General features: G+C 40.0%; 1 protein-coding gene across 2 annotated transcripts in view; it reads left to right on the top strand.

Moving 5' to 3' along the window:
• Positions 1-18,999, top strand: part of gng12a (guanine nucleotide binding protein (G protein), gamma 12a) — a 37,499-nt gene that overhangs the window by 16,040 nt on the left and 2,460 nt on the right. Inside the window, exons 1-2 of one of the 2 annotated variants that reach the window (XM_082514523.1) lie at positions 9,973-10,058; positions 18,589-18,697. In XM_082514523.1, coding sequence (XP_082370649.1) covers positions 18,605-18,697 — 93 coding nt within the window. In that variant the 5' untranslated portion in view covers positions 9,973-10,058; positions 18,589-18,604. Of the gene's footprint in view, positions 1-9,972; positions 10,059-18,588; positions 18,698-18,999 lie in introns of those variants that run through there. The other variant, XM_082514522.1, reaches the window with a different exon arrangement.

Genomic DNA, 18,999 nt, shown 5'->3' with positions numbered 1-18,999 from the left:
ACGGTCGAGCTTAGAGTCTTTTTATGGATGCTTAAGGACCCCTAAATGTAATCTTAGCAGCCCTAAAAAGACAACTATAGTAATACTAGTAATAGTAATATATTTTACTATAATCTGACATCATCTTCTTTATATTCTGCCAAACTGTCTATTGGAAACGGTACAGGTTCCAGGAAAAACGTGTAAATGTGCAGTGTTTTTCATGTCCTGATGTTACAGTGCACACACATGGGCACTGGATGCTTCAGCAGCGAGGCTTGTAATTGATAAAGAATTGACGTTAAGAAGATGAAGAGACACAGCTCAGTGGTGCAGATTTAAAAACAGTTTACCTCAAACATTAACAAGCAAAAGTGCAAACTGTTCTGATAATGCAAGGTCACTGCCGTGTCTTTAAAAATTCGTTCCTATTTAAATTTTTTCTCTAAAACGTCAACTAATGTAGGATAGATTAGAGAGTTTTAGCTAATTTAGAAACCCCGACTTACTGTAAACAACATAGTATTCATAACATAGTTATAAAAACAAGGTAGTTTCTGTTTTGCCCACATTTATTAATGATGTTTTCACATAACTAATCTGTGTGTTATACTGTTACCAAAGGTGGATTCTCCTCGGTCTACTCTCACAATAACTTGTCTGACAAATACTAATTTAATAAATACTTATTTAACAAATTAAGTAAATACTTTGTTTGCCTCGCTTACTTCAGGCTTTTTTTTTTCTTTTCTTCTTTAAAAAAACATGTCTGTATGTTATTGTCAGTGAATAGAAGAGAATGGAGAGAAGACAGATTATTCTTGTAAGGGTAGGGGAACAATGTGTAAATGAGGGAGGACACAGAAGTATTCATTGGCTTCATTCCCAGGATGGGATGTGTGTGTCATAAACAAAAATATACGTATTTAAAAAACAAAACTATCACCATGTGGGTTCCTCTCTGGCTTTATTGTGTGATGCTCTGCTTCCTCCCCAGTGGTAATGTCACAGGAGCGGATGATGTTTGGCAGCATCGTAACAATCAGCAGGCCTCTTTAAGAACAAATAAACAGTGTCTCTCTCACAGAAGAGTTGGCCTTAAAGCGCATTATGTGGGTTTTGCTTGAGAGCCCAGTGTGTGTGTTTTGAATACTTCACATAATTTGAAGCCAGTTCCTTCTGTAATGGCGAGGATAAATAACAGAGAGCACAGGTTCTCTGTGGATTGCTTTTACCACTTTAAAGTAGATCAAAGCAAAAGTAAATACTGTCACAGTCATTGGAAACAGGCCCGAAACAACTCTTCAGACTTTTTGGATCTTAAAGAGGTCTGTTGTTCAGCTGTCAGTACTTTCTTCCTGCCACAAGGTGGTGCACTCTGACTGCTTTTCTGCCTCTCTTGAGAGGCCCGTCATTTTCATTGGTGCTCCTACTGCTGGTGCCACCCCAGCAAAAGCAAGCATTTGCCAAAATATGTTTTAATTCAAAGCATCATTTTTCCAGCAGCTATGCTAATTATTTTATATTTTATTCTTTACCTTTATGAGTCCAGCTCTGTGTGACAACTAGGCCATTTATCTTGATTGCTTTCTCGCACACACTCCTCATGTCACTGTGTATGCCTGCCTATTGTCCTTTACATTTCTTTCCTCCTTTCTTTTTTTTCCTCATAAGGGTATGTGAGGGAATTTTTCCTGCAAGGTGAGCATGCATTGTCTGTTTTGCATATGTTGCACCTCTGACGTGAATCAGGGATCGTTTATTTGTCTTGTTAGACGGCTCAGATAGCATGGGTGCGTGCGTGTGTGCACTGTGATTATGTATCAGCACTGTTTACTGGAAGGACTCTATAGTAACCAACACAAGCAGAGCGCCATTAACGCAAAGGCCGACAGACGAGCCTTAGTCTCTTTGTAATGTACTGTTTGCTGGTAATACAGTTAAGATCATGGCTCAGTAAAGGATTTCTAATCTTATAACAAAGGTCAGAGGAGCAATACCTTATTTCAGAGTTTATTTTTATATTTTTGACTTGTGATTTCTTCATGCATAGTCTTATATGCAACCCCATGACCATGGATTAATGTCACCGTGATAGGAAGCATAATGACCATTTGGGCTGTTCCACTTGTGATTGGCAAGTACATAAAAAATGTAGAGTTTCCTGTAGAAACATGTAAACTTCTGTCTGGTTGGACTGGATATAAAATGCTTTGAAGTTCTCCCACTCACAGGAAGGTATACCTTTTTTTTTTTTTTTTTTTTTTTACTTCACAAACACTCCTCAAATTATTTCCTCTGACATGCACAGGATTTCTTAAGGCCGAGGCCCAAATATGGGCATTTCCTGTTGTAGGATCGTGTGGGTAGGCCAGCCTGGCAGCAGTAAGGAATGCTGGCTATGACTACCTTTATTGCATTAATGGTGTAATAGCAACTCCTAAATATGTACATATGGGTAGGGTTCAGTGCTCTGTCAGCAGCATGCCATTTTTAACTAACTGAAGGAAAGTTCAGGATGCACCAGAAGCATGCAGCCTATCTTAAAGGGTCCAATGACAAATGAATCATTCATAATCCTCACAGTCCAATCAGCATTTTAAATTCAGCTGTCTGGGCGTGTGCGAGTGGGCTGGAAAAACAGTGTCACTTTGATGGATTCTTTCATTGCTTTGGGGGCCTTTCTGAGTCTATGGGGAAGTTTGCTGGCATCCCAAACAAAGGCCAGTGTGTGTCCTTCCTCACAGAGGCCTGGCTGGGACCCCTCCTCGACACCTGTAGCAGAGGGCTCTGCATCCACAAGCGTCCTCGCTGTGTTTGAGAGAAAAACCCGCACCCTTTATTCACTTTTAAAAACTCTTCGGGCCCCACAGTTTTTGTCTGTTATGCTCAGTTTCTGTTTGGAGCAGAAGCAGGTGTCTGTGAGATGCACAGTCGCTGTCTATCTTCTTGTCCACATTCTCAGTGTCTTCTCATTCGCTCAGATCAGGTGTCTCATTCACACTCTTGTCAAATTCACTTTCTTTTAAACCAACATCAAGGCTTTGTTTGGCTGTGATTTATAGAGTTACTCGCTCCTTCGTGGTGCAGCAAGACCTCACATTTGGTCCAGGAATGCTTCTTGTACAGCGACTCCTTGTGCAGCTACCTTTTTGAACTGTTCCCAATAGGCAGTGTTCCCTCTCGCTGCACTTCTTGTTGCAAAAGACCACACCGTTATCTGATCATGTGGAGATTTTATTTTTCTCAGTGGAGAAATCATTTGCAGGATAAGCAATTTAAACATTCATGAACGGTTACTGCAGTTAGTCTATCTGATTAACACACACACACACATACATTTCTGTGTATAGCTCTATTTGCAGAAGCACTTCTCGCTCTGTTGATTTCCTGTGTGTTGCTCTACGATGACCTTATGGCACACAATTTTCTGTGTATTGTCTTGACTAATTCTTTTTTTTGTCCACCACTGGAGTCTCTTTAAATGACTATAGTCCATTTTAAAAAATAAACAAAACTACTCGCATGAATGAGCCGGGTGAACTTAGTGACCTTGTAGTGCTGAGAAGTGGATGGAGCATGAAGAGAGAGGAAGTAAAGGGAGACGAAGGGAGGATGAGGAGGAGGCAAACATAATTTTTGAGGGGATTTGGGGTGGGCTGCAGAGGAAGTGGCCTCACTGTGACCCACAGTGTGAGCCTCTTCCTGCACCTGACATGTCTTTGAAACTGTTAGATGAACAGAGTCACGGTGGTTGGAGGGAGGAGCAGCCATTCATGTGGCCCCTGATTAATAGTAACTCGGGCTCCTTTGTGTGTATGTGTAGTAGGGGGGTGATTGTAAGTCAATCTAACTATAAGTCAACGGGCTGTCTGAGATCCTGTCTGCCTCTTTTTCTGGATTTTAACCGTCATAATTTAAACTTTTGTTCCTGCTGCCTAAATGTCTTGTAATCATGGTGAATCTATATCTGAGTGTCTGAAAAGTAATTAGAGGAACAAGAAAGACATTTCAAAAGCAAAACCACCATTTTTTTTTCTGTGGCGTTACTGGAATTTGAGGCTGTTGCACTTGGGGAATTTAAAGTGACAACATGCCTACTGAATGTCATTAGTGTTTCATTATCTTTTGGGTGTTTTTTGTGGGATTTTATGCAGTGATGACATTTTTTCACACTTGCAAGTTTCTGAATCTCAAATGGTTACTTGTTCCTTTTTGTGTGTGCGTGGGTTTGTAGACTCATCACAAGATGCAACATGGTTATTTGTGGTACATTTGCGGCAAATGCTGGCTCTAGTGTTTCCTAGTCTAAAATATGCTGTAAAAGTCACTATTGCCATTGTTTTGACAAGTGAAGGGTGGAGCTTAATGTAAAACTGCACTCCTATTGGCTAGCAACTTGTCAATCCAAAGACGTTAGACATTGAGCCTAACAGAGATAATGGTCGTGTAAAAATAAACTGACCAAGCTGAATAAATGTTTTATTCAGTGTGACATGAAATGAGACCATAAACTCATCACAACATAGTGTATAGGTCAAGTCCGATACGCATAATTTCTATAGGACCAGGAGTGTAATTGCAAACTGCAGCTGTAACCACTTCTTGGCCATTGAAAAGAATACAGGTTTACTGCAATGCTTTATTTTTCAGATGCAGCAGTTGTGTCCTTTATATCGCTGCAAGTTTTCTATATATGCTAATATGAGTTTTTGTATGTTTTAACAATAGCATGAAAATCAGAAGAGAAAGCAGAAAGGAACTTTAACTTGCAAGATTCATGTCCAATTTTGGTCTTTGACTTTACATAGCTGTGTGCTGACGTGTGTATTATTCCTGATCATAAACATTTGTCCTCCTGACCTTGCGCCTCTTCCCGCTCAACCCTATCAGAGGCCTCCACTGCTGTCATAAAGTGATGATAAAATCATTTACCTGGACTTTGAAACAGTGGCACAGTAAATGCATGCAGAGCTTACTGTAATAAGTACTTATGCCCCCATAGTCCTAATCACTTTGGAATAGGAAATATATTGGTATGCATCAAGTCTAATAAGGTTTTTAACGTCAGCACAATAAGGAGTATGCATTTATCAGAGTGACTGCTGCATTTTCCAATAATAACTCAGGGATCAGCACTTCTCTTGTCTCTGCTGACACTTTCTATGAGCTTGTTTCTGTTTTCTTTTCTGTATGCGTGTGTGTGTGTGTGTGTCGCCTTCTCATGCAACTTAACTTGAGTGGTCATGTGGAGATATCTGTCTGCTATCCACATGCCTGTCATTCCTGTCCCTGCGTGTGCAGTAATGTCCCTTCTTACCAGCAGATAATGGGGATCATTGGGTTCTGAATCATGTACAGTCACTGCTAATAGATAAAACATGAGCCCACATGACTTCTTCATGACACGTAAAGTCATCCCACACTTTTTGTAAGCTGGAGGAAGGCTGATGCTCAGGTGGTGTTGCTCAGGTTTTGTTTTGTTTTTTAAACTGTGCAAAAACTGGTGTCCTGGGTATAGTTTATAAATTTTCATAAGAGCCTGATTCCTTTCACTTCTAAAGTGTTTAAGGTTTCGTCTCCTCTCTGTGATTTCTATAGCCCTCTGGATTATTTTTCACTTATCTAGGTTTTTTGTAAGGGAAGCAGTTCAAAACATCCACAGTCCACAGCCATGTGGCCTCGTGACTTCTGATCTGTAATGACAAAGGTGAGAAGTTTGCACACAAATAAATTTCACCATGTGAGCATGGCTTCTCGGGGATCTGCTGAATTAATGAGGCACTGGCACAACAGTGGCTCATGTCAGTTTTAATGGGAAATACAAGTGTTCTTAAATGTAGATGCAGGTGCTCACTGTTCCCCTGGAGCTGTGTTCCAGTTGCATTTATGGCTCATAACATTTGTTAGAAAAGCAAACAGAGTAATAAAGGCTAAGGCATGCCAATGTATACAGTGATTCAGCAGAAATGATAAAGGTAAAGTACAGTAGAAGCAAAGGGAACACCTATGAATATCCATGCACCAGCCTGCTCACATGCATGTATATGTATGTATGTATGTGTGTATATATATATATATATATATATATATATATATATATATATATATATATATATATATATATATATATATATATATATATATATATATATATATATAGAGAGAGAGAGATATAGAGAGAGAGAGAGAGAGAGATATAGAGATAGATATATATATCTGTCTTTACAGTTTATTGGGTGGGCCTAGGTGTGTTGCAGGAGCAGCTGTGGCTCAGGAAGTAGAGCAGGTCATCAAGGATGGTTGGTGATTCGATCACTGGCTGCTCCAGTCTGCATGCCAAGGATACTGAGCTCTCGATGCATTCAATATAGAATGCATCGAGAGCAACTCGTAGGACTGTGTGAATATTAGATAGAAAGCACTTCTACACAGAAAAAGAATGCCTGTACAATGTGGATGAGAGGTAAAGCGCTTTGAGTAGAAAGAAGAACCAAGTAATTTACCATGTATCTTTTCTTTTTCCTCTCTTCTTACTTCTTTTCTTTTTTGTATGTGTCTGTCTTTTTATCTCCCTCTGTCTTTTCCTATCTCTCTGTCTTTGTCCCCTTTTCTTTTGCGCTCGCCCTCCCTTGCTCCCCTCCTCTCTCTCAACCTCTTTCTCTCTTTTCCTCTCTCTTTCTCTCTCTGACCTGAGCATCCTGAAAAACAAACGCACACATTTTCCACCACTGTTCCCTTTGTCCTGATCTACATGGCTGTTGGCTGCTGTTGATCAACAACAAAAGATTTAGTACTTGAATATTATATTTTGCTTAACTTTCCTCAGAACAGATTCTGTAGTAATTTGCTTTAAAATAATATACGTGTATACCTGAATGCCATACAGGGGGCATTACAGATATACACTTGTATAAATGGACTTTGCCCCTCCTTACACACCTAATCTTTGTTACACACACACACACACACTCATCCCCATTTATGTCACCAGCTGACTAATCCCATTTCCTCTTTGCTCAAAAAGCAATCTCCTTTACAACCTTTATGTTGTATTCTAATAAGCTTTGTGACGTCTATGCCATTATCAATTATTCCATGCATGCATGCTGTTGCTTAACGCTTCCTGCATCGGCTCCAGCTGGGATCAGGCATAATCTGCGGCATAACTAACTACACACCTTTGCCCTTTTCTTTTTCACCATCGGTGCAGTAGCGACATAAATGTTGTCTGTTGAGCTCAGGGGTGGCGCCTGGAAAGGCCGAATACGTCTGTTTATTGTTCCATATAGGCAAGGCAGTGTTGGGGCAGAAATGGAGCACCATTGTGTAGTATCTCTCTGCCTTCGTCATGAATAGTAGCTTTCAGAGGCAAGGGGGACTGAGGCGAGAGGCAAAGCACTCACAATAGCTTTAAGTTTTATAGCAGTCTCTAGCAGCAGATATTTGGCACAGGACCAAATGCAACATACACACAGCTGCACAGCTTGCTTTCTCCAGCTGAACTCTCTCTCCCCTGCACACATACAAACTCTTATCTCTCCCTCAGTCTCGGTCGCAAGCACACAACTCTCTGCCCCGCCATTCATTCCTTCCCTGCATCCATTTCCAGCAAACTCCACTCGGCTTGCACTAAGCTTTCTTTTGTTCAGTTTTTGGAGAACAATGTTGTTTGTTTTCCGAGGGCAGCGCAGAGAGAGACGCTGCCTAGGTCGCCCATGTCTCCTGCATGTCACTCTCTGTGCGTCTGCAATGACGTCCGGAGGGCATTATCTGCCACAGGCCTCTGTTTGTTTTGGGCTGCTCCAGGCTCGATAATGACCCATTACTGGGGAACCAGAGGCTCACGGGCAACTACATGGAAGCTGTCGAGTCCTTGCTAATCTGGATGGTGCCCAAATTGGTCATATTCAGCTACAGTTGGGTGTCATTTTTAACTTGAACCAATTGCAACCAGCCAGTACCAACAAAGAGCTGCTGGCTATTTTTAGAATACCCTCTAGCTGCTAACAATATCACTGGGGCAACTTTCTGCGTCAGTTTAAGTCCTGCTATTAGCATTTTGACATCATGCATGTAAAGCCAGGAGTCCTGTCTGAAAGGCTGTTGAGCATCAACAAAGTCGTTTACATAGTTATTTCATTATTTCTGGCCCCTCCTGTGGAAGGAATGCAAGGAGCCATTTGACAGTTACATCAATGGAAAGACCAAATATCTCTCATTCTTTGCTCTTACGTTCAGCGTATTGCAGATTGCAGACTCTTTCTCGAGGCCCTCATGTTAGCCACTTGTGATCTTTTTGGATCTTCCCTTTAATCGTTTTATCTGTTTCAACCCATACTGCACATCACTATCTACTGCACTTTTGATATGAAAGGTTGCTTGAAGTTACAGCCCAAGGCTGTCTCTACTTATTGTCTAATATAGGAAACTTTTATTAGTTCCAGGAACCTTCAGGCATAGTACCCCCAATCTTTGGTGTTTGCATAAAAAAGGTAGGTTTTTATTCTTTCTGAGGATAACAGGAACTTTGAGTGACATACATATGCCCAGATTAAGTGTAGGGTGTTAGGCTGAACACATGAATGCAGCACAGGTATCCTTTATTATGGAAAAAGTGTAAATATCAGTAAAATATTAAAGTAGTTGAACAATACCCAGAAGAAATTACTGTTAATGAACTCCAGGCTGTATTGGGCTTCATTTTACTTGAACTTGCTAATATGCATCTACTGCAAAAAGAAAGCAATGCAAAGAGAGAAAATGACTTGGTTGAAAGGGTATCACAAGAAAATAAAAGGATGTTACGTTATCAGCTGCTAGCTACACTATTGCATCTTATTTCCTATTAGCAGTGCAAATGCAAACAGAAAAAAATCCTTGGAAGATTCCCATTGGATACTTGCCTCCAGCTGTTCCCCAAGAACTGTTTGATCTGAATTGAGATGCTATAATGCACTATACTGTTTTATGTTACCCATGTTTGTTGCTGCAGTTAAGGAGGTCACAGATTTTTTTTTCTGTATCCTGGGATTCACAAACACAACTCCCACCACACCTGCTGCAGGTACCTATTAAACCTTCACTTGCCTATGCTACACTTAGTCGACATTCAGCCCTAATCTTTAAACCACATACACCCACATTTAGAATTGCACAACTGATAATTTGCGATGTCAACAATAGCCACGGGCCACCACATGGCTGACCTTGCCTGCTGAAAATAGCCCATTCAGCAGTTTGGGAGCCAGATTTTGCCACATGACTCAGTGATGTGTGTGTGTGAGAAAGACAAATAACTCAAAGACAGAATTTGGGCCATTGTTTTAATCGTGATGAAAAATCGTAGTTCACAGAAAAGGAAACAAGAACAAAAGTAATTTTAAAAAAAGATTTTTTTCACACACTCACATCAAGTAGTGAGTGTGTGAACACAGCTCTCTGGGCTGTGAGCTGTGTCTGGAGTGGAATCTAATTAGGTTGAGATTGCCTTCTTTCGTCATGTGAGTTCTTGGCCCTGCTTAGTTTTTACATACCGGTCCTGCTTGTCCTCTCAATTATCATTGTTATCTGTCATTATGTCAGGCAGTCAGAGACGCTGACACAAATGCCGCTCCTCTTGTGCGCTGTATCAGCCACTCTCTGTACAGCAGCTATGTTCACACAGTCCTGACCTAAATAACATCATGTTTAAGGACACTGATTCTCTTACTTGCCGTTTCATGGATGTACCCAACTTATCTGACTTCATGTGCAGCTTTTCCTTGCACCTTTGTAGCTTCTAGTGCTTTTGAATTGACTTTGTAGAAAAACTGGGCTGAGTTGCAATTTCTGCAGCAAAACTTCTCAGCCATTCAGTCTGTGCTTGAAACAAGGAATCATTCATACTTTATTTGGACAAGAATGAGCCTCGAGTAATTGTGCATGAATTCAGGATTTAGAAACCCTGGAGAAATGAGTCCAGTCTAGTCTTCTGTCTAGACACTGTGGGACTGTGTTGCAGGTTGCTCCGGTGTGCTGGATTGTTATTTATGCCTCCTTACTGGCAACAGCTGTGGCTGGAGGCATCATATTTTCAGGTTGTTTGTCTTTTTCTTTGAAGGTTTACATCTTTTCGTGGCAGTCACGTGAATGCTGATGTCTCAGGACACCTGAAATGTGAAGTAGTGATGATTATGTGGAATTTCTGCATTGCTAGCATTCAGATGTATGTGTATATATAACACAGTGTCTACTGTCATGGCTGAAACTATTAATCGAAATCAACTTTACTGGCCAAAGATAAATATACTTGATACCCTTTTTTTTCTTTTAAGTTAATTAAAAGCCCTCATTACATTTATTATGCAGACATGGATGTAAGGCGCAACTTGAATTGCTGGTGGAGACACTGCAAGGTGATTAGACTAGTTGATCCAGTCAGTCTGCAGCAGAAGTTACAGGATTGTGCAGTTAGTTCTGAGAAGCCATAGTATGTGGGTTTGAACTTAACTGTATCATGAAATATACTGTGTTATGTTTAGCACCACATGTCTTATGTGAACAACTTTCCATTAATCTTTGAACGGTCCTGCTGCTTTTCCTGGAAACTATCTGATTGCTCAGGGATAGAAATGACTGTTAGCTGATCTCAATCAAGCAGTCTTGGTAATCATAAGGAACACTGAACTTCCGAGTATTCCCTGTGGACAGAGTGTGCAGCCAGTATGCTGGGTGGGGTCAGTCAGCTTCACTTATCTTAGCAGCCAAACCTGCAGCTCTGGGGGTGGTGCTGCAGCTCTGTGTCTTGTCAATGTATGTGCAAATGCTAAACCTGGAACCCTTATATACATTTATCACTAGTGACTAAGCAGCAGCCACCCTCCCAAATTTAGTAATTTGGGCATATCTTCAATTTTTTTATCAATTATTTTTTTGTTCAGACCTTCTACATCCAAAGTGCTTTAAATGCTTAATTTCTTAACATCGATCAAGTCACCAGCATCACCAGCATTTAGAGTTAAGCTTAGGTTTAGATTAACATCCTTCTCTTTTTATCGATCCATTGCATACTGTGTATAAAAGATGGATATAACCAATGTGATGTCATCAATTGGTTTGAGTTTCTCTTTGATAATTTTAGTATAATGGAAGACGGCTATTATGCTGAACTAAGATTTTTCTAAACTAAGAAAAATGTAAATATTTCACCCATCAAGTCTGAAACAAAGACTTACTGGTCTTTAATCTGATTACCTGCATTTTATTAGTCCAAGAATTACCAATACTCTAAGAAACCCAAGGGCAAAGATGCTTGAAGGGTTCATTACAGTGAATCAAATTAGGCCTCAATCGCACAGACGTAGAAAGTGGTGGTGGCCCCCTAGCAACCTCTAGCTGCTAAGGAAAAAAGTATGTAGTTCCCCGCTGATTGGCTAGCAATCACTGCAGATTGTTGGTTGACCAGTGGATTCCAGATGATCACTGATCAGTCTTTGGTCCTGTGACTGAAGCTTAAGATGAAACAACCCGTAGCTGATACCTTATGGCCTATACATCAACTCCTTGTCATGCAAAGTCTCTATTAATGCAACCCATAATACGTTTATGCTTTTATATAATTTCAACAGGTGAATTATAGGTAAATTCAGTCTCATGCAGTTGTAATAAAGGAGGGAAAGAAAAGAAACCTTTCTTAATACCAAACTGTAAACATGTTTAATTCTGCTGTAGAGTTGGGCATTTTAACATGGGTGTCTTTGAGAGGCAAACTGAATATGGCATTATAGGAAGTGTAGTTTTCAACCATTTGGCATACACAAATGGAGAGCTTATAAAAAATGAATATGTTGGGCACAATTGAATGTATGAAACTCAATGACAAAGGAAGCTTTTTCTTTTTTTAAATAAAATGTTTTACATTAGCATGTGGCTAAAAAGTTACCTAACCCTAAGCCTGCGATGCTAAATTATTGATGAACATTTCTGCAAAGCGACTTGCTGACTCAATGTGTTGTTTCAACAAAGCTCATAAATGAGGATGGCAGATGCCCTGGTGCTCGTGTACCAGCTGTTGCGTATGATAAGTCTTATCAAGAATGGCAAAATTGTGTGTTGTCAGGGCCTGCAAAATGTTACAGTAACACAGTAATGCTAATGAGCATTTCTGAAGAAGAAGTTTGTTGTGCAGTTAATTTGCATAAATTGTGTTAAAGGTCCCAAGTCTCTAATGTCTCTTTGGCAGACAAAATCATTGCTGTTTTAACTGCCAAACAGCAGCTGACAGACAAACCAGAGCCTAATAAGTACCTCTTTCTTTTTTCTGGTGGGAAAGTAGTGATGTCAGGCTTGTGGTTCTCACAGTATAAAACAAGTATAAGCTCACCACGTCTGTGTTGTGCCTCACCCCTTCTTTTTCACAGACTGAGAAACTCTGCAGCCAGAGTCTCCCTTCTAGTTTATAAACACAATCACGCTTTACTCAGCATCAGGACTGATGACTGAGTATTAGTAAGGTTGATAAGCACTGTTACCTTATGAGAACAGGGAAGTGTTTATAGTAAAGCAGGCTGCAGAGTAGTTCTGAGGGACATGTTTTAGGTACAGCAGGAGACGGTTTTTCACTCAGCTGGAAAAGTGCTGAGTTGCAGCACAAAGTATGAGAGATCTACTTTTAGCTTTGCCTGCAGACTAGGAAACTCCTACTGGCAGGGGGAAGGTTGTAGTTGAGAAAGATACCACGATTAAGTGCGCGTGTGTGTGTGTGTGTGTTTGTATGGAAAGGGGAACAGCTAGTATAATGACGTGTGGCTGGAGTCCTTTAAACTCTTTTCAAAGCTGCAGACATCTGTCTGTATGTTGCATTTTCACAATTCACTGCTTTATTTGGAAAATGGTAAATGGCCTGTATTTATATAGCGCTTTACTAGTCCCTAAGGACCCCAAAGCGCTAACACTTACAGTCTGGACAGTAGATTTTCAAGTATTTTTAAAATAATCACATATCAAATGTGATTTATATTTTTGCAGATAAAAAAAGAGGCTCTTGTGCATAATCATGTATGTGCAGCTTGCACATGCATAATGTCAGCAGATGTAGTTTAATACTGCAGAAAGCACTCGTCGTGCAGCCAATTTGTCAGAAACACGACATCAGAGCGCATGGTCTATGCTTTTCTTTTTTCTTTAGTAAAAATTGTTGCATGAGTGAAGAAGTAATTGCAGGATCAATCTGATTTAACAAACAAGTAGCTCCCACACGGCAGCAAGACACGGTACAGTTTGTTTCCTTACTTGAGATTAGGTTGCAGCTCTTCATCTGACAGTTCAGTAATGTCCTTCATGTTCTGTACTTGCAGGAAAAAAAATAATTTATGAAATGTGTTTCCCTGTGTCAGAATGAAATGTTGTATTAGCATCAGCAGAGACTAAAAATACAGGAGGTATTGTGAAGGTCGAATCTGCCCTTGGTAAAACAACTACATTCAGTAACTGCAACTGCTCAGTGTAAAGTGAATGGATCACTGTGGCTGCAGGAGTGGCGTCAGAAAGCTGAGCTTGCTTTGATAAAAATTTAAAGGATTCTGACTTTAAAAGGACCTCAAAAGCCTTCACTACAAACATCCATTCTCAATCATCAAAGACATAGTTGCCTCCAAGTCTTTTACTATATTCTCACCGCTATGCTATAAACTCCATGCTCAGATGGCCTGGCCTGCATGGGTTTGCTTAGCTCTGTATTTTTATGTCTGAATTTTATTTAGAGTTTCTTTTTGTGAGCATTCGTTTTTTGCATCAAATTTGCATGCGCGCAGGAGTGAGATAATCCAAGCTTTTGGAGCATTTAGGTTACTGTGACATTTTTTCCTCCAGCTCCTCCACAACCCAAATAATAACACCCATTCTGAAAAGGTCCTACCGATCATTTACCGAAGACAGTACCAGTTGGTGTATCTGCAGAAGAACGCAGTCTGCAATTACCAATCTGTCATTTTTGGGTCAACTAGATGTAGAGCTTTCCATGCGTAAAAGGCTGATCCTTGCCTGCCTCTCATCACCTTATGTCAGTTAAAGTGTGAAGTACAGCTGTCAATACTTAAGCCCTAAAGCAGTGTTACTTTATTACAAAAGCTGCTCCAATCTAAAAAGCCCGAGATACTCACTCACTGAAGAGACCACACAGACTGACTCTTCTTTTAGCCTTTAATGTATGTTATTTGTATTCGTCAGCCGATTTTAAGAGGGTTTTTTGGGTTTAAGCTGCAGTGTAGTAATAGTGTGAGACACACAGTTTTTCATCTCTGAGTGTTGCTGTTAATAGCATTGACTCATAATGGTTCCCTGTTCTTGGTACTTTGAACACCGTGCTAATGAATGGCATGTGTGCGGGTAGGTTTGTGTGTGTAAGATACAGCAGAGTGGCGGGCCCATGCTGCTCTGTGCAGTAGGTGGTCCTGCCTGCTTGTATGCATGTGTGTTGTGCTGTAAAAGAGGTGGTCTTTTTCTGATCCTTGAAGGTAAATTTTTTTTGCCCAGCTTCTGTATGTACATGGTGGTGGTTAATGCCACACACTCATGCTCACAGTGCTCTCCCATAGAGTTTCAGCCCGGCTGCTGCTGGTGGTAGCTGGCATCACATCACAGGGGCTGCACTGTTTGACTCATTTTACCTACAGAAATCACTTCTGAGTCCCAATGGGAGTCCTGCCTCTTTCTTCTACCACACATGCTGATTAAAATAATCTACACAAAGTAGTAAACTTTCAATTCTGTCTTAATTTCATCTTAAATAACATTCGTGGAGGTCTCTTTAGTTCCCTTCACATGCCAGGCTTCAGATGTGGAGAGCCAAAGCTTTAAAAGTGTCTCAGTCTAAATACTTATTACACTTGAGGGTTACTGACAGCAACTAATATTTAAATAATGGGTTGGTATTAGACCTGCAAGCAAAGATTACTTTGGTAGTCGACTAATCGGCAAGTTTTTCTTTGATTATTTGATTATGCAACGATTATTTCAACAACTCTTATCTCCACTTCCTGTGAGCAGATCTCTTCTTCCAGGCTCCAGGTACCTTTCCCCACCTTATTCCTTCCACCTGTGAATCACCAGCAAATTAAGATAACGACTCAGGAAATTAATTTTAAAATAATCAGTGTATTAAGTAACACAAATTAAAGTGCTAGTAGTATTTAAACAAACAAACAAAAACAAAAAAACAACTAAAAATAGGAAACTAAAATGGCTTCTGTCCATAAGTTCAAATAAATTTTCACATTAAATCCAAAAGATTTAGTTTCCACTCCAAAATAACAAGTTACCAACGTTAACAGATGAATTCATCATGGATTCACAGTTGCAGTGGACAAGCTCTGCAGTGGGGCTTTCGCTTATTTTTGAGATGATGTTCCCAGCAGCTGAGAACAATGGAAAAGTCGCTCTCTGTCATGACTTCAGCCATTTGAGAGGTGCATGAGCCTCATTAAAAGACGAACTCAACGCCTGTGCTTAGTACTAGTGAAACAGAACAAAACAGAATTATATTGTCTGCCTTGGCAGACAATATAGGCGCATAGTTGCCCACATAGTTTCCTGCAGTGTATTGCAGTTACATAAACAGATTTACGTGATATGATGCATCGACAATAAAATTCTGCATCAACAAATTTTTATAGTCGACATCTTTCATTAGGCCAACGAATCTGGGTGCTATCTTTTCTGTGAGACAGATATAACATTACAGAAAAATTCTTTTTGTATCCTTTTGTGTAATCTTGAAGCTTGAAAAGAAAAACAACTGGACATCTTTAAGTTTCTTGAAGACATTTCACCTTTCATCTGAGAAGCTTCTTCAGTTCTGAAGAAGCTCTAAGGAACTGTTCTTTTCTTTCCAAGCTCCTTAGATTACCATGACCTGGATGACTGAGAAGCTACACAGATATCCTTTTGTGTCGTTATGCATATTTTTCTGTAAAATACTTTGATGGACAGAGGAGTTCATGGTCGACCTCAAGGTGCCCAGGATCTGTGGCTGCAAAACAAGCACAAATCATTATGCCTCCACCACCGTGCTTGACAGCTGGGAGGAGTTGTTTGTCCTGATGGTTTTCATCAAACACAGCATGCATTATGGCCAAACATTATGGCCAAGGATCAACACTCTGTACATCGAAAGGGCATCATTTAGAAGGCTTGTGGTGTGTTCAGACATAGACTTTGTATTTGAGATTTAGCTCTTGGGTTGTTTGCAGTTCTTCTGATCTTGGGGTGAATTAGCTAGGACGTCCAATCCTGGAAATATCTTTAAAACACACCTGAATGACTGCATACTTGTGAGCAGAATGATGGAAGTTTTCTTATTTAAGACACAGTGTGCACATAGAAAAGTGAGAAGTTACGATCACTTAACATAGCACAGCATCATTTATACAGAAAAGAGAAAAACTTGGTAAAATTTCAGAATAAATCTCCCTTTAAACCCTTTAAATTAATTTGTCTGGCAGCAAAATAAAATGTGGTACCTTTTTAAATCTGCTTTGGTTTTACTTGCACCTCTGATCTGTGATTAAGAGCCCTTTTATTCTCTTTTGCAGAATGTGTAATTGCTGCTGAACCTGAAATAGCAGTCTTTAACTCAAGACATGGATGATTAGCCTCTCTGCAGGAAGAGGTTTTTGAGAGAAAGGACCAGCCCAAGTTTTGTTGTTTTTTTTTACTTCAGACCTGCCGTGTGAAGCTTGTTTGCATTTCTCATTCTATCGCAGTATTTCTTTGTAGTACTTGATCAGCAGTTGTTGGGCCGTGTTTGCATATTGCACTATGCAGTCGGTTTTGCTTGATAGTGCCAAGATACCAGAATATTTTATCTGGAAGCAGGAAAATGCTAGCCCATCTGGAGCAGGTGAAGTAAAAGTGCAGTCTGGAACTTTATACCTGTGGAGATTTTTAGTGTCAAGAAGTGAGGAACAAAATCTTTGCTTCTTTCAGTATAATAATAAAAGAAAAAAATCTAAGCCTGGGCATGTCCCTTGCACAAAATTCCTCCACACATTGAAAAGAAGAAAAAAACAAAGACTTGGACTCAAAATGTTTAGATAAAAGGATTTTTTTGTCCTCTTCACCTTTTGGTGGCTCGCCTTTATGAGGAAGATGAGGATGTCTCTACCCTCTCAGATTGTGACGCAAGACTCTTTGATGTCTCACAAGATATCAATAACATTTCAGCACTTTGAGTCATCTCTCAAACTCACTCTTTTGAAGTCTTTACTTGTCATTGGATGGAAATAAAACTCCAATCAGGCACTTCCCAGGAGAACTCTTCCGTCCCTTCATGTTTCCGTTTTTTGTCTTTATTCCTCCCTCGCTCTTTGTTCTTGAAATGAAAAGCAGTGTGATTTGGCTACAGCATCAGACGCTGTCTGGACTGACTACATCCTGCAGACAGGGTCTAATAAAATAAACATTTTCTGCAATATGTTTGCATTGGACTAAAACTGGCTTTAGGACTGTCTGTGGCTGTTGCAAGTTCATGTGTGTCTCGTTTACAGCACCTTCCTGTATCATTTACAGTTACTGTGACCGAGGCCTCGTTACACAATCCTGTGCCCATTCAGAGCGGATGCAGTAATTGGAGCATTTGTGCACCAAAACATAAACACAGTAGTAATAGTAATAATAATATACTTGTTTGTATTTTTCTGTTTGCATGTTTCTAAATCAGTAAAGATTTTGCTTTAACGCCAGGGTATCTCTGCAAAGCAGAAAATAGAGCCCTGTAGGTATTTAGCTAAAACTAGAGTATAAAAACCAAAAATACGCTCTAAGGCAACTTTTAAAAGGCCTGAATGAAAAAGCATTGCCTTTTTGTAACTGCATACAGGTTGATTGATTTATATATTTCACGCACACTGTTTGTTAATTTAAATTAAACGTCACAGTTTGCACAAACTTTCGACACAAACTTCTGAGAAGCTGTACTTTAGGCTTCCTGTTCTCTGCTGAGAAAGGTTTTGGTCAAAGCAAGGTGTGTCACAAGAAGGCATTTGTGTGTTATGCAAAGATGTTACAGGAAATAAGTCTGTTTTTATGGGAAACACAGACACGTGGCAATAAAAGGAAGCAAGAGAGCACAAGAGCGACATCGGAGCTGGATTGTGAATTATGTCCGGGCTTGTTCGCTCTGTGTGTTAATGATTATCAGAAAAACTCTGAACTCTTTGTGGCCTTTGGTGCAAACACACACATCATGCATATTCTGATCTTCATTAACTGTCTTAGGTAGCAGAGTGTGTGCAGCTCACATACTTTTGCTGCAAGTATGCACTGGCAAAACAAAATTTGCATATTTCAAAGGAAATGTGGATGTTTGGCCTGTCTGTGTGCTATAGAGCTGTTGGTATGCAACACATTACATGCATTACATAAGGTCAAATCATTTAATAGCTTGTGATGAACACCTGAGACACATTCAGTGCCAATAATTGGAATCATCATTTCGATAGAAGTGCAGGAACTGAAAACAAAACTAGATTTTATTGGCCTCTTACATCAGTGCATTCTTACCAAAAACATATTTGCATTCTTTATCTGTTTCTTCCTCCTCATCCAGTCATCTTCCATTCTTCCTTGCAGTGTTGCATCGCCCAGGATGTCTTCAAAGCTTCACCCTTCCAATAACATCGCCCATGCCCGACGGACGGTGAACCAGCTGAGAATAGAGGCGAGCATTGAGAGGATAAAGGTACAGTGCCTCATTCAAGCCACCTCTCCTGTTCTATGTTATGTATCTGTTCCACCAACAACATATGGTCCAGGGGTGCTTGCTCTGGGGGGTGTAATGTTCTCTTTACATATGATTTGTCACTATATAAATAAAATAAAATAGAATTAATGGCTCAAAGTGTAGTGAACTGCTCATGTTCAATGTTACGAGATACCTTAACAAATAAAATACACATTTAAAAACATGTTTATGTTCTGCAGAATAACATGAATGGAGTGTGGGGAAAAATGGTTGTTTTTGGCCAAATGTGAGGTGTGTAC

This window comes from Aulonocara stuartgranti (genome assembly GCF_965226115.1).
Source record: "Aulonocara stuartgranti genome assembly, chromosome: 18".
Lineage (NCBI taxonomy): Eukaryota > Metazoa > Chordata > Actinopteri > Cichliformes > Cichlidae > Aulonocara > Aulonocara stuartgranti.
This window is presented reverse-complemented; position numbering and strand designations above follow the sequence as displayed.